The sequence below is a fragment of the Scyliorhinus torazame genome, chromosome 22 (assembly GCF_047496885.1).
Source record: "Scyliorhinus torazame isolate Kashiwa2021f chromosome 22, sScyTor2.1, whole genome shotgun sequence".
Taxonomy (NCBI): domain Eukaryota; kingdom Metazoa; phylum Chordata; class Chondrichthyes; order Carcharhiniformes; family Scyliorhinidae; genus Scyliorhinus; species Scyliorhinus torazame.
In genome coordinates this window covers 97,441,092-97,461,858 of record NC_092728.1, presented here as the reverse complement: position 1 = coordinate 97,461,858, position 20,767 = coordinate 97,441,092, and the positions used below count along the sequence as shown (strand labels likewise).

Genomic DNA, 20,767 nt, shown 5'->3' with positions numbered 1-20,767 from the left:
AAGGAGAATACAGGTGAAAGACGGGAGGAACGGCTGAAGCGGAGGTGAGCGCGAGACGACAACGGCAGCGAGATCCGTCCGGGAGAAACAAGTGACAACACCAACACCAAACCCATTTGAGTATTGCCCACTGTGATTGTTTTTCTGGCACCTAAATGACCCCCCCCCATGTGTTGTAAATAATTTTGCCAATTGTACAGAGCTGCTGCTGTTGAGCTAGTGCATAATACCCGACCAGTTACTTTATTTTTATTTTTTATTATTACTTTTTTTTGGTATGTTTGTGTGTGCCCTTCTCTTCTATATGTATATATATCTTATTCTGTGTACATAACGGTAAATATACTTTGTTCAAAAGAGAGGGGCGGAAATTGGAAGCAAAATTGATAATGATTTCTAGGTCCAGACGATAGTGTGAAGCAGTATTGATACAGTATCGATATATCGGAGGAAGATTTGTGGGAAATGGCCTGAGTAAGACTGGAACAAGGAACGTTCCTTGGAATTAAAGGAGATTTACAGGATGTTGCCTGGATTGGAGGGTAGGTCTTATGAGGAAAGTTTGAGGAGCTAGGGATTTTCTCACTGGAGCGAAGGAGGATTAGAGGCGACTTAATAGAGGTTTATAAGATGATGAGGGGGATAGATAGAGTGGACGTTCAGAGACTATTTCCTCGGGTGAATGTAGCTGTTACAAGGGGGCATAACTATAAATCCGGGGTGGGAGATATAGGAGGGATGTCCGAGGTAGGTTCTTTACTCAGAGAGTGGTTAGGGTGTGGAATGGACTGCCTGCTGTGATAGTGGAGTCGGACACTTTAGGAACTTTCAAGCGGTTATTGGATAGGCACATGGAACACACCAGAATGACAGGGAGTGGGATGGCTTGATCTTGGCTTCGGACAAAGCTCGGCACAACATCGAGGGCCAAAGGGCCTGCTCTGTGCTGTACTGTTCTATGTTCTATGTTTATGTAACCCAATAAAAAACATTTATAAAAAAAAATGTTTTGGCAACAAATTAGGAAATTCTGTCCCAAGAAGCGTTCAAAATTAATAAAGAGGAAGTATTGAATCGACTGCTGGTACTGTGTCAGGAAAATAGTGTTAATTTTAATTGATCTATATTTGTAATGGCAAATATTAGACATTATGAGCTGGCACAATGGGCTAAACAGTTGGCTTGTAATGCAGAACAATGCCAGCAGCGTGGGTTCAATTCCTGTACCGGCCTCCCCGAACAGGTGCTGGAATGTGGCCACTAGGGGCTTTTCACAGTATCTTCATTGAAGCCTACTTGTGATAGTAAGCGATTATTATATATTATTAAGGTATAGAAACATAGAAAATAGGAGCAGGAGGAAGCCATTCGGCCTTTCGAGCATGCTCCTCCGTTCATTATGATCGTGGCTGAACATCCAACTCAATAGCCTAATCCCGCCTTCCCCCATCTCCTTTGATGCCTTTTTCCCCAAGTGCTATACCTAACTGCTTCCTGAAAACATACAATATTTTGGCCTCAATTCATCGTATGGTAAGAAATTCCACAGGCTCACCACTCTCCGGGTGAAGAACATTCTCCTCATCTCTGTCCTAAATTATCTACCCTGTATCCGCAGACTGTGACCCCTGGTTCTGGACACTCCACCATCGGGAGCATCTTTCTTGCATCTAGCACAGTGGTTCGCACTATTGCTTCACAGCACTTGGGTCCCAAGTTCGATTCCCGGCTTGGGTCACTGTCTGTGCAGAGTCTGCACGTTCTCCCCGTGTCTGCGTGGGTTTCCTCCGGGTGCTCCGGTTTCCTCCCGCTTATTAGGTGAATTGGGCATTCTGAATTCTCCCTCAGTGTACCCGAACAGGCACCAGAGTGTGGCGACTAAGGGATTTTCACAGCAACGTCATTGCAGGGTTAATGTAAGCCTACTTGTGACACTAATAAAGATCATTATTATAGATGAAGTTCAATGTGTGAAAATGTGAGGTGATGCAATTTGGTAGGAAGAACATGGAGATAATATAAAATAAGGGGTAAAATTCTTAAAGGGGTGTAGGAGCTGAGGGCCCTGGGTGTATATGTGCATTGGCCATTGAAGGTGGCAGGACAGGTGGGGGAAGCAGTTAATAAAGCATATAGTATTCTGCGCTTGATCAAAAGGGACAGAGAGTAAGAGCAGGGAGGTCATGATGAACTTACGCAAGACACTGGTTCGGCCTCAGCTGGAGTATTGTGAATGGCCCTAAGTGGGCTAGGCAGCTGGTTTGTGATGCAGAACAAGGCCAGCAGCGCGGGTTCAATTCCCGTGCCAGCTGCGAATTCCGAATTCTCCCTCCGTGTACCCGACCAGGCGCCGGAATGTGGCGACTAGGGGCTTTTCACAGCAACTTCATTGCAGCGTTAATGTAAGCCTACTTGTGACAATAAAGATTATAAATATAAAATAAGTTGCCATGCTATAGGAAGTATTTGAACACAGTGGAGAGAGTGCAGTAGAGGTTTATAAGAATGGTGTCAGGGACGAGAGACTTTGGTGAGTTCTCGCAGTGAGCCAGAGAAGACACAGCCAGAGTGAGACAGAACCAAGAGTGAGTTTGGGAATTTGAATCTAGGTGGGAATTGAATCAAATCAGTAAGGCAGCTCCTTTTAAATTTCAGGAGGTTAAATTAATTTAAATTAAGCTAGAATTGTGCAGTGTAGGTTAACAAGGGCTGCCCCACCCACTCACATAACTGGTTGGCAGTTAAGTGTCAGTCACTTAAATCTACCTTGATCTAAAAGCAGGTGGGGGAGGGGAGTCAATTCAGGACAATTTAAAAAGAGCAACTTGTAAACTCACTCCCAGTGAGTTCTCCCAGTGAGCCAGAGAAGACACATTCAGAGTGAGACAGAATCAAGAGTGAGTTTGGGAGTTTGAGTCTAGGTGGGAATCCGAAGCTGGGTGGGGAGGAAGTGCTTTTTATCCCTGGTAAGAGACTGGTAAGTAGTGTTTCTGTTTTCTTTTTCTTTTCATTGGTATATTTATTTATTTTTTTCTTTGTTGTTTATTTATTTATTTATTTATTTGGGGGGGGGGAATTGTAATTGTTGAAGTTAACCGAAGGTTTAAGACATGGCAGGAGATCTCAGACCCGTGTCATGCTCCTTGTGTGCGATGTGGGAGCTCAGGGACACGTCCACTGTCCCTGGCTCCTTCACGTGCAAGAAGTGTGTCCAGTTGCAGCTCCTGTTAAACCGCTTGACGGCTCTGGAGCTGCGGATGGACTCACTTTGGAGCATCTGCGATGCTGAGGATGTCATGGATAGCACGTTTAGCGAGTTGGTCACACCGCAGGTGAAAGGTACTGAGGGTGATAGAAAATGGGTGACCAAAAGACAGAGCAAGAGTAGGAAGGCAGTGCAGGTGTCCCCTGCGGTCATCTCCCTGCAAAACAGATATACCGCTTTGGATACTGTTGAGGGAGATGGCTCACCAGGGGAAGGCAGCAGCAGCCAGGTTCATGGCACCGTGGCTGGCTCTGCTGCGCAGCTGGACAGGAAGAAGAATGGCAGGGCTATAGTGATAGGGAACTCAATCGTAAGGGGAATAGACAGGCGGTTCTGCGGACGCAATCGAGAATCCAGGATGGTATGTTACCTCTCTGGTGCAAGGGTCAAGGATGTCTCGGAGCGGCTGCAGGACATTCTGGGGTGGGAGGGTGAACAGCCAGATGTCATGGTGCACATAGGCACCAACGATATAGGTAAAAAACGGGAAGAGGTCCTACAAGCTGAATTCAGGGAGTTAGGAGTGAAACTAAAAAGTAGGCCCTCAAAGGTAGTAATCTCAGGATTGCTACCAGTGCCACGAGCTAGTCAGAGTAGGAATGTCAGGATAGATAGGATGAATGCGTGGCTCGAGCGATAGATCAAGAGGGAGGGATTTAAATTCTTGGGGCATTGGAACCGGTTCTGGGGGAGGTGGGACCAGTACAAACCGGACGGTCTGCACCTGTGCAGGACTGGAACCGATGTCCTAGAGGGGGTGTTTGCTAGAGCTGTTGGGGAGGGTTTAAACTAATGTGGCAGGGGGATGGGAACCGATGCAGAAAGTTGGAAGGTAATAAAACAGGGACAGAGACAAAAGGCAGTAAGGGGGAAAGTGTAAGGCAGAGAAGCCATAGTAAAAAATCAAAAAGTGCGACAGTACAAGGTACAGTGACTGAGGGGGGGGGGGCTCAGTGAATAGGACCAGTAATACTAAAAGGAATAAAACGGGAAGTGAAAACATTAATGGTAAGCAACGCGACAGGTTGTTATATGACGATATGGGTTCAACGACAAGGAAAATTAGGAGAAAGGTGAAGAGGAAATATAACTTAGGAGAGGTTACTGATCGAGGTGTTAAGATTCAGAGCAGAGGTAAAAAAGCCAACATAAGTGTACTTTACCTGAATGCTCGTAGTATTCGGAATAAGGTAAATGAGTTGATGGCGCAAATCATCGTGAATGACTATGATTTAGTGGCCATTACTGAAACATGGTTAAAGGATGGTCACGACTGGGAGTTAAATATCCGAGGGTATCAAACTATTTGGAAGGACAGAGTGGATGGTAAGGGAGGTGGTGTAGCTCTGTTATTTAAGGGTGACATTTAGGCAACGGTAAGGGATGACATCGGTGCTATGGAGGATAAGGTTGAATCCATTTGGGTGGAAATCAGGAATAGTAAGGCGAAAAAGTCACTGATAGGAGTAGTCTATAGGCCACCAAATAGTAACATTATGGTGGGGCAGGCAATAAACAAAGAAATAACTGATGCATGTAGAAATGGTACAGCAGTTATCATGGGGTATTTTAATCTACATGTCGATTGGTTTAACCAGGTCGGTCAAGGCAGCCTTGAGGAGGAGTTTATAGAATGTATCCGCGATAGTTTCCCAGAACAGTATGTAATGGAACCTACGAGGGAACAAGCAGTCCTAGATCTGGTCCTGTGTAATGAGACAGGATTGATTCAGGATCTCATAGATAGGGATCCTCTCGGAAGGAGCGATCACAATATGGTGGAATTTAAAATACAGATGAAGGGTGAGAAGGTAAAATCAAGCACAAGTGTTTTGTGCTTAAATAAAGGAGATTACAATGGGATGAGAGAAGAACTAGCTAAGGTAGACTGGGAGCAAAGACTTTATGGTGAAACAGTGGAGGAACAGTGGAGAACCTTCCAAACGATTTTTCACAGTGCCCAGCAAAGGTTTATACCAACAAAAAGGAAGGACAGTAGAAAGAGGGAAAATCGACCGTGGATATCTCAGGAAATAAGGGAGGGTATCAAATTGAAGGAAAAAGCATACAAAGTAGCAAAGATTAGTGGGAGACTAGAGGACTGGGAAATCTTTATGGGGCAACAGAAAGCTACTAAAAAAGCTATAAAGAAGAGTAAGATAGATTATGAGAGTAAACTTGCGCAGAATATAAAAACAGATAGTAAAAGTTTCTACAAATATATAAAACAAAAAGAGTGGTAAAGGTAAATATTGGTCCTTTAGAGGATGAGAAGGGAGATTTAATAATGGGAGATGAGGAAATGGCTGAGGAACTGAACAGGTTTTTTGGGTTGATCTTCACAGTGGAAGACACAAATAACATGCCAGTGACTGATGGAAATGAGGCTATGATAGGTGAGGACCTTGAGAGGATTGTTATCACCAAGGAGGTAGTGATGGGCAAATTAATGGGGCTAAAGGTAGACAAGTCTCCTGGCCCTGATGGAATGCATCCCAGAGTGCTAAAAGAGATGGCTAGGGAAATTGCAAACGCACTAGTGATAATTTACCAAAATTCACTGGACTCTGGGGTGGTCCCGGCGGATTAGAAATTAGCAAACGTGACACCACTGTTTAAAAAAGGAGGTAGGCAGAAAGCGGGTAATTATAGGCCAGTGAGCTTAACTTCGGTAGTAGGGAACATAGACCATAGAACATAGAACGATACAGCGCAGTACAGGCCCTTCGGCCCACGATGTTGCACTGACATGGGAAGTCAAAAAACAAAAGCCATCTAACCTACACTATGCCATTATCATCCATATGCTTATCCAATAAACTTTTAAATGCCCTCAATGTTGGCGAGTTCACTACTGTTGCAGGTAGGGCATTCCACGGCCTCACCACTCTTTGCGTAAAGAACCTACCTGCTGGAATCTATCATCAAGGAAGAAATAGCGAGGCATCTGGATGGAAATTGTCCCATTGGGCAGACGCAGCATGGGTTCATAAAGGGCAGGTCGTGTCTAATTAATTTAGTGGAATTTTTTGAGGACATTACCAATGCGGTAGATAATGGGGAGCCAATGGATGTGGTATATCTGGATTTCCAGAAAGCCTTTGACAAGGTGCCACACAAAAGGTTGCTGCATGAGATAAAGATGCATGGCATTAAGGGGAAAGTAGTAGCATGGATAGAGGATTGGTTAATTAATAGAAAGCAAAGAGTGGGGATTAATGGGTGTTTCTCTGGTTGGCAATCAGTAGCTAGTCCCTCAGGGATCAGTGTTGGGCCCACAATTGTTCACAATTTACATAGATGATTTGGAGTTGGGGACCAAGGTCAATGTGTCCAAGTTTGCAGACGACACTAAGATAAGTGGTAAAGCAAAAAGTGCAGAGGATACTGGAAGTCTGCAGAGGGATTTGGATAGGCTAAGTGAATGGGCTAAGGTCTGGCAGATGGAATACAATGTTGACAAATGTGAGGTTATCCATTTTGGTAGGAATAATAGCAAAAGGGATTATTGTTTAAATGATAAAATATTAAAACATGCTGCTGTGCAGAGAGACCTGGGTGTGCTAGTGCATGAGTCGCTAAAAGTTGGTTTACAGGTGCAACAGGTGATTAAGAAGGCAAATGGAATTTTGTCCTTCATTGCTAGAGGGATGGAGTTTAAGACTAGGGAGGTTATGCTGCAATTGTGTAAGGTGTTAGTGAGGCCACATCTGGAGTATTGTGTTTAGTTTTGGTCTCCTTACTTGAGAAAGGACGTACTGGCACTGGAGGGTGTGCAGAGGAGATTCACTAGGTTAATCCCAGAGCTGAAGGGGTTGGATTACGAGGAGAGGTTGAGTAGACTGGGACTGTACTCGTTGGAATTTAGAAGGATGGGGGGGGGGGGGGGGGGGTCTTATAGAAACATATAAAATTATGAAGGGAATAGATAGGATAGATACGGGCAGGTTGTTTCCACTGGTGGGTGAAAGCAGAACTAGGGGGCATAGCCTCAAAATAAGGGGAAGTAGATTTAGGACTGAGTTTAGGAGGAACTTCTTCCCCCAAAGGGTTGTGAATCTGTGGAATTCCTTGCCCAGTGAAGCAGTAGAGGCTCCTTCATTAAATGTTTTTAAGATAAAGATAGATAATTTTTTTGAACAATGAAGGGATTAAAGGTTATGGTGTTCGGGCCGGAAAGTGGAGCTGAGTCCACAAAAGATCAGCCATGATCTCATTGAATGGTGGCGCAGGCTCGAGGGGCCAGATGGCCTACTCCTGCTCCTAGTTCTTATGTTCTCATGTTCTTATGTTATGAGGATAGATTGGGGCGATTGATATTGCTCTCCTTGGAGAGAAGAAGGCTAAGAGGAGATTTGACAAGATATTCAAAATCATGAGGGGGCTGTTCAGAGTGGATGGGGAGAAGCTGTTGTTACTCATAAAGGGATTGAGAACGTGGGGGCACGTATTTAATGTGATTTGCAAAAGTAGCAAAAGTAATGTGAGAAAAAACATTTTCACACAACAGTTGGTTTTGGCCTGGAATGCACTGACTGGAAGTGAGGTGGAGGAAGGTCCAATTGTGGCAGTTCAAGAGAGGATTAGGTGATTATTTGAACAGACACAATGTGCAGCGGTACAGGGAAAATGCAGGGCAACGGCACAAAGTCATGATGCTCGTTTGGAGAGCTGGTGCAGGCACTATGGACCAAATGGCCTCCTTCTGCCCTGTAACAATTCTGTGATTTTTGCATAACCTATTCTTGTCCACTTGCAAGCCTATTGCAAAAGGAAGCAGTAAATCCAGTAAAGTGTATTGCATCACTTGGCTAGCATGTGACGCGGTTGTGCTAAAAATAATAGACAACTGTTGTCCCTAATTTAGAAACAGATTTGTCACTTTTTCACAAAGATAGAGCTTGTTGAAGCACATCTGCACTTACTTTTGATGTTGTTTTCTGTAGTTTTATGATGGTTTACACTTTTGCCCTGCTTTTGCGTTGTGTCATGTAATTACCAGGATGGGAGAAGGCGAATTAGGTGGACCATAATTGCTATCTTCAATGTGAAACATTGTGATGACTTAGGTCTATATTTTAAATGTGCTACATAAATATAGGTTGTTGTCAAACCAATCTCAAAGCTGTTAAGTTGGGGATATTGGGAGTAGCCAGATTTATAAATTAAAAGATAAGTCCAAAGATGTGCCGGTTAGGTGGATTGGCTACACTAAATTGCCCCTTAGTGTCCAGGGATGTGCAGGTTAGGTTATAGGGATAGGGCAGGGTTGGCGGAGGAGTGGACCTAGGTAGGATGCTCTTTCGGAGGGCTAGTGCACTTGTGATGGGCCAAATGCACTGCATGGCTTCTATGGCTGATTGGAAATACTTTTAAGAGTGATATTGGCTCATTGAGAATTTGGAGGCAGTTTCGCCAACACGTCGGGTTGGGGGCAGGCTCAAGGGAAATGCCGATTAGGGGCAACCACAGATTTGAGCCAGGGAGGTGGGATGGAAATTTTCGGAAATGGAAGAGAAGGGGATTAAGATGCTAAAAGATTTGTTTCTTAGGGGTCGGTTTGTAGGATTGAAGGAGCTGGAAGCGAAGTATGGCCTGGAGCAGGGAGAAATGTTTAGATACATGCAGGTTCGAGATTTTTCCAGAAAGGAGATACAGAGCTTCCCGGAGGAACCGGCCTCCACATTGCTGGAGGAGGTGCTGACGACAGGGGGACTGGAGAAGGGGGTAGTGTCAGCGGTGTACTGAGCTATTTTGGAAGAGGATAAGGCACCACTGGAAGGGGTCAAAGCAAAGTGGGAGGAAGAGTTGGGAGAGGTCATAGAGGAGGGGTTCTGGTGTGAGGTGCTCCGGAGAGTAAATGCCTCCACCTCATGTGCGAGGTTGGGGCTGATACAGCTGAAGGTGGTATACAGCGCACACCTCACGAGGGCGAGGATGAGCTGATTCTTTGAAGGAGTAGAAGATGTGTGTTGCGGGGGGCTGGGGGGGGGGGGGTGGTCGCTAATCACGTTCATATGTTTTGGTCCTGTCCAAAGCTCGAGGATTACTGGAAGGAGGTTTTTAGGGTAATTTCCAAGGTGGTGCGTGTGAAACTGGACCCGGGCCCTCGGGAGGCCATATTCGGAGTGTCGGACCAGCCAGGGTTGGAAACGGGTGCGGAGGCAGATATTGTAGCCTTCACCTCGTTGATCGCCCAAAGATGGATCCTGTTGGGATGGAGAGCAGCCTCTCCACCCTGTGCCCTGGCGTGGCGGGGGGGGGGGGGGGGGGGGGACCTGCTGGAATTCTTGACTCTTGAGAAGGTTCAGTTTGAACTGAGGGGAAGGACCAAGGGGTTCTACAATTCATGGGCATGATTCATTATGCACTTTCAAGAACTGAATAACCTCGAACATTAGTTGGGGCGGGTTGGTGGGAGGGGGGGCTGCGTGTATTAAGGGTGACTATGGGTAATCCCTGATTCCTTTCTGTCATTTGTTTATGTAAACATGCGGGCTAATGTTTGGGGTTTGGTGGGAGGATTGGATCGTTGTTATTGTTATGGAGATTGACATATTTGTTGCTGATTATTGTTTATTTTTGGTGGGTGTAAATCTGGGAGAAAATGTGAAAAAGAATAAAAATATTTTTTAAAAGAGTGAAATTGGCAAAAACGTACAACATTTTAAAAGATAATTAGTGAATCCATCTCGCTTTAGTTTGGGATGATGAGGGAATGGGGACAAAAATAGCTTTAGAATGATTCACAGTTCCAGTATGGGAGATGAGGGCTGTGGACCATGGACTGAAGGGAGTAGGGGTGAGGGCGGAGCCGGTATGCCTGATTGGCAGCTAGAGCATCCTATCAGAACGCAGCATTGGGAGTCGTGGGAGAGATTAGAACCAATGAGTCTGCGGTAAGGAGGCGGGACATCGTTAGAGTGATTGGCAGCCAGAACCTCGTATTAAAACGTGATATGCGGGTCCATTATCACCAATGAGAATGAGGTGAGAAGGCGGGACCTGGTTAGGGTGATTGACAGTTTGGATGTCGTACCGGAACCCGCTGTGGGGATTGATGGGAGCCAATGAAGATGAGGTAGGAAGGCGGGACCTAGTTAGAGTGATTGGCAGTTGGACTGTCGTATTGGTACCCGCCATGGGGATTGATGAGCCAATGAGGATGAGGTTGGAAGGCGGGATCTAGGTAGAGTGATTGATAGTTAGGTTGTCGTATCGGAATGCGCCATGGGGACTGTTCCGAACCAATGAGATGGGGGTGGCGGGACCTGTTAGAGTGATTGGCAGTTGGGGCACCGTATCAAGATGCGGCATGGGGATGGACTGGGGCCAATGAGGATGGTGTGGGGGCGGGGTCCGGCGGTGGGCGCGTCGGGCTGGAATGGTTCCTCGCCAGGTGTGGGAGTGGGTGGCCGCGATGGGACTGGCTCCTCAGCAAAATGAAGCAGTAGCCGCCGCACTGGTGAGGGAAAGTTCCCGGCGGGTGTCCGTGTGAAGGGTCTGTACAGCCTGTCAGGTGCGAGTGTGAGTGTGGTCTTGTCCTTGAGGCGATGCTGGAGGAGCGGGACGGCCCCGGGCCGCTGCCTCAGGGCCGGATGCTGATGCTGACCCAGTGAGAGGAGTTGGGGAGCGGGTCCGGCCTCGGGACGCCTTCTGGTGAGCTCCATTTGTCTTGGAAAAACGGATGCTTGAACGGCTGGGATTGTGTCTTCGCTGGAATTGGTTGAGGTAGAGCAGGGAAAAGTCACTAATCAGCTCCACGAAGGGGCTAGAACAGGCACGATGGGCCGAATGGACTCTTGAGCTGTCTCATTTATTTGGAGAGGGTGTGGCAATAAATGACTTCTGAACAGTTTTTTTTGTCAGTCTGGATGTGGGTTGACAAATCATAATTTGTCTCTCCCGTGGTTTAGCACAGTGGTGAGCACTGTTGCTTCAAGCGCCAGGGTCCCGGATTCGATTCCCGGCTTGGGTCACTCTGTGCGGAGTCTGCACGTTGTCTGCGTGGGTTTCCTGCGGGTGCTCCAGTTTCATCCCACAGGTCCCGAAAGACGTGCTTGTTAGGTGAATTGGACATACTGAATTCTCCCTCAGTGTGCCCGAATAGCGTGTGGCGACTGGGGGATTTTCACAGTAACTTCATCGCAGTGTTAATGTAAGCCTACTTGAGACACTAATAAAGATTATTGTTCCTATGCCCATTGCCATAAGGGCATAGTGGGTATGGTAGCATTGTGTTAAAGATGTACCTGTTGGGTGAATTGGACATTCTGAATTCTCCCTCTGTGTAACCGAACAGGCGCCGGAGTGTGATGACTAGGATTTTCAGCAGTAACTTCATCGCAGTGTTAATGTAAGCCTACTTGTGACACTAAAGATTATTATTAATACTCTGGTGACAGGGTTTTCGAATCGCAGCACGGTGGAATTTAACTCCAATTTACAAATCTTGAATTATAAAGGTAGGCTCAGTAATGGTTACCATGAAACTATATTTGATTGTTGTTACAATCCACCTGGTTCCCCAATGCCCTTTGAGGAGGAAAATCTGCCTCTGTACTGCATGTGGCTCCAGACCCCATGTCAAACCTGCCCTCTGAAATGTCTCTCCGTCATTCAGTGCAGGAGCAATTGGGAATGGCAATGAATGCTGGCCTTGCTAGCGTCGCCCACAGCTCACGAAAGAATAAATGGTAAAGAAAACAACAGGACCAAAGTGTTTTCCAGCCAATAATGTAATGTATTCACTGTTGCAATAAATTAAGGCATTGTTACGAGAGCATTGGCAGAGATCGATGGGCCAACTCAGTATGGGCATCAAGCCGCTTTTGGTCTATGTTTAACTGCTGCCTTGACCAACCCGCCCTTCAGAAAAATGGGGTATTTCAGCTCTCCAACATATTTCTGTAGTCTGCCTCCTCTGCACAAATTCACAGATTTTGAGCAGTGACTTCCGCCATCCCTTTACCACTTTCTCAACAGTAATATTTGGAATTCAAACTGAAACGGTTCAGTCACCGTTTCAGTACCTGTTTGCTAATGTGCTTGTCTATGATTCAAATATTCTGCTTTCTGTTCCATAAAATGTTACATTTTCAGTGAAATGGAAAGCTATTGAGAGTACATTCCCTGGTAGCCAAGCACCCTGCTTTTGCCTTTATTTGGCCAGAGAACTGGATCCACATCGGTTGGTTACCAGCTTCCCTCTTCTCCCTACTCTAGTTTGAAGCAGTATGTAGCCTCCCTAATCTCCCCATTAAAATACAGCACCTTATGCTTGTCTATATTGAAAATCATTTGCCAATTACATTCTTGTTCAGCAAACTTCCTGAATACTAACTATGTCTGGGAATCATGGTGGCACAGTGGTTAGCACTGCTGTGTGTCAGCGCCAGGGACTCGGCTTCAATTCTGGCCTTGGGCGACTGTCTGTGTAGAGTTTGCACTTTTCCCCGTTTCCCCTGGGTATTCCGGTTTCCTCCCAAAATATTCAGATTATGTGGAGTGGGCATGAACAATGCATGCGGTTACAGGGATAGGGTGGGGAGTGGGCCTAGGTAGTGCTCTTTTGGTGGGTCGGTGAGGAACTTGATGGGTTGAATGGCCTCCGCTGTAGGAATTCTATGGATTTTTTGTAATGAGTGTGTGGCTTGCTGCAGAAACAACTTCATGAAGCTTTTTCAAGTTTGAGTGAAGAAAATTATTTAATCTGCTTTGTGTTTAGCGGTCATGCATGTATTTAGCCTTCACATTTCATCTCTACTAGAAATTAAGTCCTGCTTCTGTGATTTTGGTTTTCTGGTTGAGAACCAGAACTGATCACTGTCTTAGGACAGGTCTTCAGATTAAACTCTCACTCTCCTAATGATAGCTGTGTTGTGACCATACTGCACGATTATACAGAGAGGGTCTAGCCGCGGCGTCAACAGAGTTGACAATGGACAAAGCTGATGAATGGTGAATAGCATAATGTTCATATTTATTTTCATCCTCTTCAGGTATTTTCATGTCTCCAGTGGTGACAGGAATGGATGTGACCAGCCGATGTACAGCTGGCGATCCAAACCGGCTTCCTGAAGGCCTGCCTCAACCTGCGCGCATGCACTATGTCTCAGACAAGCATCCCCGACTTACTCTGGACGCCATCAACCAACTGAGGAGAAACCAGGGTCTGTGCGACGTTGTGCTTGTCGTTGGGCTGAAGAAAATCTATGCCCATCGAGTGGTGCTCGCAGCCTGCAGTCCATATTTTCATGCCATGTTCACTAGTGAACTTGCAGAAAGTAGGCAGACGGAAGTTCTGATTAGGGACATTGACGAACATGCCATGGAATTGCTCATTGAATTTGCATACACGTCCCAGATTATTGTGGAGGAGAACAACGTCCAGACTCTGCTGCCGGCTGCTTGCTTGTTGCAGCTGATTGAGATCCAAGAAACCTGCTGTGAATTTTTAAAGCGACAGCTGGATCCTTCCAATTGTTTGGGGATCCGGGCATTTGCTGACACTCATGCTTGTCGGGAATTGCTACGGGTGGCAGATAAATTTACGCAGCACAACTTCCAAGAGGTGAGAATTATGCTTCTCTGCTAAGATGCAGAGTCACAGACTTTTTGAAAACTCAAATTTGTAATTATTGCTGATCCACAGCATTAGTGGAATTTGAAATGGGAATATTTGAGACGAATGCTCCATCCCATCTCTTTCCTGAGGTTTCATGATGATGGTACTAGAACAAAGAAAAGTACAGCACAGGAACAGGCCCTTCGGCCCTCCAAGCCTGCGCCGACCATGCTGCCCGTCTAAACTAAAATCTTCTACACTTCCGGGGTCCGTATCCCTCTATTTCCAACCTATTCATGTACTTGTCAAGGTGCCCCTTAAACGTCACTATCGTCCCTGCTTCTACCACCTCCTCCGGCAGCGTGTTCCAGGCACCCACTGCCCTCTGTAAAAAAAAAAAAAAAAAAACTTACCTCGTGCATCTCCTCTAAACCTTGCCCCTCGCACCTTAAACCTATGCCCCCTAGTAATTGACCCCTCTACCCTGGGAAAAGGTCTCTGACTATCCACTCTGTCTATGCCCCTCATAATTTTTTAGACCTCTATCAGGTCGCCCCTCAACCTCCTTCGTTCCAGTGAGAACAAACCAAGTTTATTCAACCTCTCCTCATAGCTAATGACCATAAGACATAGGAGCGGCTGATTTCAACTCCATTTACCCGCTCTCTCTCCATAGCCCTTAATTCCTCGAGAAATCAAGAATTTATCAACTTCTGTCTTAAAGACACTCAACGTCCCGGCCTCCACCGCCATCTGTGGCAATGAATTCCACAGACCCACCATTCTCTGGCTGAAGAAATTTCTCCTCCTCCCTGTTCTAAAGTGACTCCCTTTTATTCTAAGGCTGTGCCCCCGGGTACTAGTCTCCCCTGCTAATGGAAACAACTTCCCTACGTCCACCGTATCTAAGCCATTCATTATCTTGTAAGTTTCTATTAGATCTCCCCTCAACCTCCTAAACTCCAATGAATATAATCCCAGGATCCTCAGACGTTCATCGTATGTTAGGCCTACCATTCCTGGGACCATCCGTGTGAATCGCCGCTGGACCCGCTCCAGTGCCAGTATGTCCTTCCTGAGGTGTGGGGCCCAAAATTGCTCACAGTATGCCCTCCATACCAGGCAACATCCTGGTAAATCTCTTCTGCATCCACTCTAAAACCTCCACATCCTTCTGGTAGTGTGGCGACCAGATTTGAACACTATACTTCAAGTGTGGCCTAACTAAAGTTCTATACAGCTGCAACATGACTTGCCAATTTTTAGACTCCATGCCCCTGCCAATGAAGGCAAGCATGCCGTATGCCTTCTTGACTACCTTCTCCACCTGTGTTGCCCTTTTCAGTGACCTATGGACCTGTACACCTAGTTCTCTCTGACTGTCAATACTCTTGAGGGTTCTACCATTCACTGTACTATGAGCCTATGTTCTTGTTCTAACACTGTACATTACTCAGCATAACAATGGATCTTGTGTTTGTTGTGGAAATATAAAGATGCCGTTGAAGTAATCTCGTGTACCTATACTGAAATAATGCAGCGCAATTTGAGAGTTAATATCAGTACTGTGCATAAATTGCAGAGTGTAATTTGCTGATTTATTTTTCCTTTAAGGGATCGGAGGGAGCGGGGAGGGGGGGGAATGATGATTCTCCAGACTGCTAGCCCCAAGCGGGAATCGTGATGACCCGTTGCATTGGGCGCGAGGGCCAAATCTTGCCTGGTATCAAACCTATTGCGAGTCTTGGTCTGCTCCACCGGCCATGATCAGGTTCTCGCCCAGTGGGCGAGAACATGCTAACTATTCATTTAAATACATTTTAACCTTATTACTGGGTTTGAGGCCAGTTGCTCCTGTTTTCCAGTATGTCTCTGCCCCCTCCCCCCCCGAGGCAGGAGGTCCAGTAGTGTTGTGGGCCAGGGTTTAGAAAACTCCAAAGTATATCATGGAGTTCACCTGATCTACAACTGTTTATTGAATTTGGCTAGGATGAGCACAAACGCCTACCTTTCAGGTGCTATTCAACAGAGTTCTTAAGTGCTTTTAATCAAATACAAGCTATAGTCTATGAATTTAGTTAACATTTGTAAAAATACACCCAGTAAGAATTTTTATCAACTACAACCACAAAGACCCCACACGGCTAAAGTAATCTATGTATAACCCTTAATGAATTCCCCCTTAACTGTTCCAATTCAATAACAAAATCCAAGTAAAACCAGAAACCCCTTTTCAAAGGTGTGGCCCAGCACATGGCATTCTTACTGGTATAAGACTTGTTATTGATACTCTTGTTCCCCTTTCCAAACAGCAGGTTTGAATTCCTTCCAGAAAGCAATTATCTCTTTCAAGTTATCAAGCAGTCTGGAAACAGGTTTTAAAATGAAGATAGAGAGACACTTCTTTCCACATGTCCAGTTCAAACCAGTCCAAACTCAAAACAAAAGTAAAAACACAGAGCCACAGCCCAGCTCCACCCACACAATGACATCACCGAAGCCATGTGATAAGATAAAAATATTTCTTTTTTTAAAATACATTTAGAGTACCCAATTAATTTCTTTCTAATTAAGGGGCAATTTAGCATGGCCAATCCACCTGCCATCTTTGGGTTGTGGGGGCGAAACCCGCACAAACACAGGGAGAATGTGCAAACTCTATACGGACAGTGTCCCAGAGCCGGGATCGAACCTGGGGCCTCGGCACCATGAGACAGCAGTGCTAACTATTGTGTCACCGTGCTGCCCACTGACAAAAACATTTCTTAAAGGGACATTCCCATGACAGTAGGCACCAATCAGTGCAGGTCCTGACAAGTGGAGACCTGTTACCTAGGAAGCCAAGGTGGGGACAGGAGATAAATACTGTGCCCATGTGTTCTGCTGCTGCCATGCTGCAGAGTGAGGGTCCCTCAAGGGACCTGGGGGTTGTGGAAGCTCGGACTGGGGTGAAGGGATTGACCTTGGGCCTCTTTCCCCCAGGATAAGGGTCATGTAGCAGGTCTTCCCTGTGTAGCTTTGAAAATCATTCAATTGTATTTCAGCATGTCAAGTTGTAAGGTAAAGGTCTTCCTTCTGTAGCCTCAAAACCCTTTGATGTCTTTCCCGGTATGTCAATTTCAATGATCTGTCAGATGAAGGTGAAAGTGTTCTTTTTAGCGTGTTGGAACCCTTTGAAGTCCTTGGGCGCGATTCACCGCTCCCGCGACTAAGTGCCCACACCGTCATGAACGCCGTCGAGGTTCACGACGGCGCGAAACGGCACCGATCTCGACCGATTCAGGGCTCGAAATGGGCTAGGATCTGGGCCGCGAGAAACTCAGGGGGCGTGTCACGAAAGCAACGTCGTCAGTGCGCGCCGGGCATTGGCGCCACATAAAAGCGGCACCGCGTCATCGGCTGCGTAACTGGCGTCACCCGTGCATGCGTGGTTGCCGTCCTCCCCGAGGCCTCCCCGCAAGAAGATGTCGGATGGACCTTGCTGGGCGCGGAGGAAAGGAGGTCCTCCTTCAGAGAGGCCGGCCCGCCGATCAGTGGGCACCGATCGCGGGCCAGACCCCTTTTGAATCCTACCCCGGTGAAAGAACCCCCTTTGTCCCCCCCCCTCCCCCCCCCCCCCCCACAGGCCGCCCCCCCAGCGTTCCCGCGCTGTCCCCGCCGGCAGCGACCAGGTATGGATGGCGCCGGCGGGAAGCCGTCGTTTTGGGCAGGTCGCTCTGCCCATTCGGGCCGGAGAATAGTGGGTGGAGCGGAGAATCGTCATTTTGGATGTCCCGGGCGATTCTCCGGCCTGCGCCGCACAGAACTCGACAGGGCCGTTCTCGCCGCTTGGGTGAATCGCGGAAGGGCGTCGGACCGGCATCGCAGGGAAAGGTGGCGCGCTAGGCAATTCTCCCAACCGGCGTGGGAGGAGAGAATCGCGCCCTTTTTTTTTTTTTTTTTTTTTACAGTCAATTTCATTCCTCTTTAACCTTTTCAAGCCTCTGGGCTTGCTACGAGGCCTAAAAGTTTTGAACTTCATTGTTTATATTCAATTTCACAGTACATTACCTTTTAGAAGCCTGTTCGTTGGTAGTTCCAGGCTATTTAAAAGTAGGGATTAGCTTTGTTTGTTTTTATAACCTCTTCACGGTTCATTAACTGAAGTGGTTCCACTTGTGAGACGGTGTTCTTTCGAACCTTAGTTTTTCTAAGTCTCTTCTGAAGATCTTCATAGAAAGACCAGGTGCGGGGGCAGTACACTGACAGAGCATCAAAGGCTTTCAAAGTTGCAGAGGGAAGACTTTTAACTACAACTTGACATGCTGCAAGACAGTTGAATGATTTTCAGTGTTACAGAGGGAACTGCCACACAACTCCCCATCCCGGAGCAGTGCTGCCGGTGGGAAACACTCCAGTTTTCCCTCTGGCAGCAGCACTTCATTTTTATTCAGGCGAAACGCAGCCCGGGTTTGTTACTGAACTGATGCTGTTTTAAAAAACACAGAAATATAAAGGCATCTTTGTCTCCTGTGGCTGTTGTAGTTTGTAATTTTGAAATTGTTGCAGAGGGTAAGCCAAACCCCATAGCAAAAATCCCCGGGCTGGATTCTCCGCTGTCGGGAATCTCCATTGCGTCGGCAGCCCATGAGTTACCTGATGGTGTGGGACTGCCCACAATGGGAAACCTCATTGGCCGAATGGCGAGACGGAGAATCCCGGGGGCGCGCCGCACCACAGATCCGGTGCGGCGGGACGGGGAATCCCACCCCACATCTCTGCCTCTTTAGTTACCCTTCACTTTACACTTTTTAAAAAAAAAACTTATAATTGCAATGTTTATTGCATTATAGCATATATAACATATGGAAGCTACGATGATATATATCAATGGTTATTAAATGTAAACCATAATTTCAATGCTTGTTGAGACAGGTAGTTTCACTGCAGGCATCTGAGGGAACTAGAAAACCTCTAATTTTATTTGAAATGGTTTATGTTCAAATAGAAGAGGTTACTTTAATGGAGCTCCTCTTTCATTATATTACAAAATTAAGAATATTCTGTTAGCAGAAACTAAGACAAAACTGATTGATTGAAAATTGGTTCAGATTTTGTCCTGGAGGCATATTGAATTATCGGGTCCTGATCAGGTGCTCAAGATCCAGTTTTATGTGACTAATTGTTCATCAGAGTATAATGCCTATAATTTGTGGCTTTCATTCCCAATGACAGATTGGAGGGAGGGATACAGGAGGGAGATAGAGAACCTCGTGGAGTGGTGTAGTGACAACAATCTCTCCCTCAATGCCAGCAAAATTAAAGAGCTGGTAATTGACTTCAGGAAGCAAAGTACTGTACACACCCCTGTCAGCATCAACGGGGCCGAGGTGGAGATGGTTAGCAGTTTCAAATTCCTAGGGGTGCACATCTCCAAAAATCTGTCCTGGCCCACCCACGTTGATGCTACCACCAAGAAAGCACAACAGTGCCTATACTTCCTCAGGAAACTAAGGAATTTCGGCATGTCCACATTAACCCTTACCAACTTTTACAGATGCACCATAGAAAGCATCCTATCGGGCTGCATCACAGCCTGGTATGGCAACTGCTTGGCCCAGGACCGCAAGAAACTTCAGAGAGTCGTGAACACCGCCCAGTCCATCACACAAACCTGCCTCCCATCCATTGACTCGATCTACACCTCCCGCTGCCTGGGGAAAGCGGGCAGCATAATCAAAGATCCCTCCAACCCGGCTTACTCACTCTTCCAACTTCTTCCATCGGGCAGGAGATACAGAAGTCTGAGAACACGCACGAACAGACTCAAAAACAGCTTCTTCCCCACTGTCACCAGACTCCTAAATGACCCTCTTATGGACTGACCTCATTAACACTACACCCTGTATGCTTCATCCGATGCCGGTGCTTATGTAGTTACATTGTATATGTTGTGTTGCCCTATTATGTATTTTCTTTTATTCCCTTTTCTTCTCATGGACTTAATGATCTGTTGAGCTGCTCGCAGAAAAATACTTTTCACTGTACCTCGATACACGTGACAATAAACAAATCCAATCCAATCCAGATGTAGGGAAAGCACAACGGCATTCCCTGTTGAGATAGAGATCAGCTGTGTTCATGTTGAAAGGTGGAGCAGGCTCAAAGGGCAGAATGACCCACTCATGTTTTCTATGTTTCTATGAACATCATATTCGGGAGATTTAAAGAAAGATAATTACTTTATATGTGATTAATTGCTGAGCTGGACCGGGCATCTTATCTGAATAACGGGCTAAGAATTTATCAATGGCTGGCAAATGACTTTCAATAAAAGAATTAGCCTGTGATTAATTTCAGGGTGTACCCATTTGGAGAACCTTCCCACAGTCAGTACACTAGTGAACGCAGCTCTTGCTGTGACGCAAACCTGCCTATAAGGAAGGTTATGAAGCCATGAACAGTTCCCTCTGTCATTGATGCCAGTTGTTATTCTTGTAATTATAATATGCGTGTGCAGTTCATGTTCATCATTCTTCATCGCTGTTTTTATAAGTAGTTATATCTGAGTGTACAAGGGCTGTTGCGATACTCCACTCACAGAGGATATCTTTTTGCACTGGCATAATGGATCCAATGCAATTACTTTTGTTGAAGTTTGACTGCTTTGAAGGCTGCTGCTTTTGATGGTTCCGCTTTAGAGTGAAATTGAATTCCAAGTAACTGGACTTCTCAAATCTTTCTGCCCAGGTAATGGAGAGTGAGGAGTTCATGCTGCTGCCAGCGAACCAGATGATTGATATCATTTCCAGTGACGAGTTGAATGTGCGAAGCGAGGAGCAGGTGTACAGTGCTGTTGTGTTGTGGGTCAAGTACAACATTCCGGAGAGGAGAGGACAACTAGCACAGGTGACCAGACAATGGCGAAAGCCAGGGACTGGACGGGAAAGTGGATT

At 46.3% G+C, this 20,767-nt stretch overlaps 1 protein-coding gene across 2 annotated transcripts in view; it reads left to right on the top strand.

Annotated features, from left to right (window-relative positions):
* Positions 1-10,619: 10,619 nt before the first annotated feature.
* Positions 10,620-20,767, top strand: part of LOC140399251 (kelch-like protein 20) — a 55,344-nt gene continuing 45,196 nt past the window's right edge. Inside the window, exons 1-3 of one of the 2 annotated variants that reach the window (XM_072488685.1) lie at positions 10,620-10,730; positions 13,267-13,838; positions 20,562-20,720. In XM_072488685.1, the coding sequence (XP_072344786.1) occupies positions 13,275-13,838; positions 20,562-20,720 (723 nt within the window). In that variant the 5' untranslated portion in view covers positions 10,620-10,730; positions 13,267-13,274. Of the gene's footprint in view, positions 10,925-13,266; positions 13,839-20,561; positions 20,721-20,767 lie in introns of both variants that reach the window. The other variant, XM_072488684.1, reaches the window with a different exon arrangement.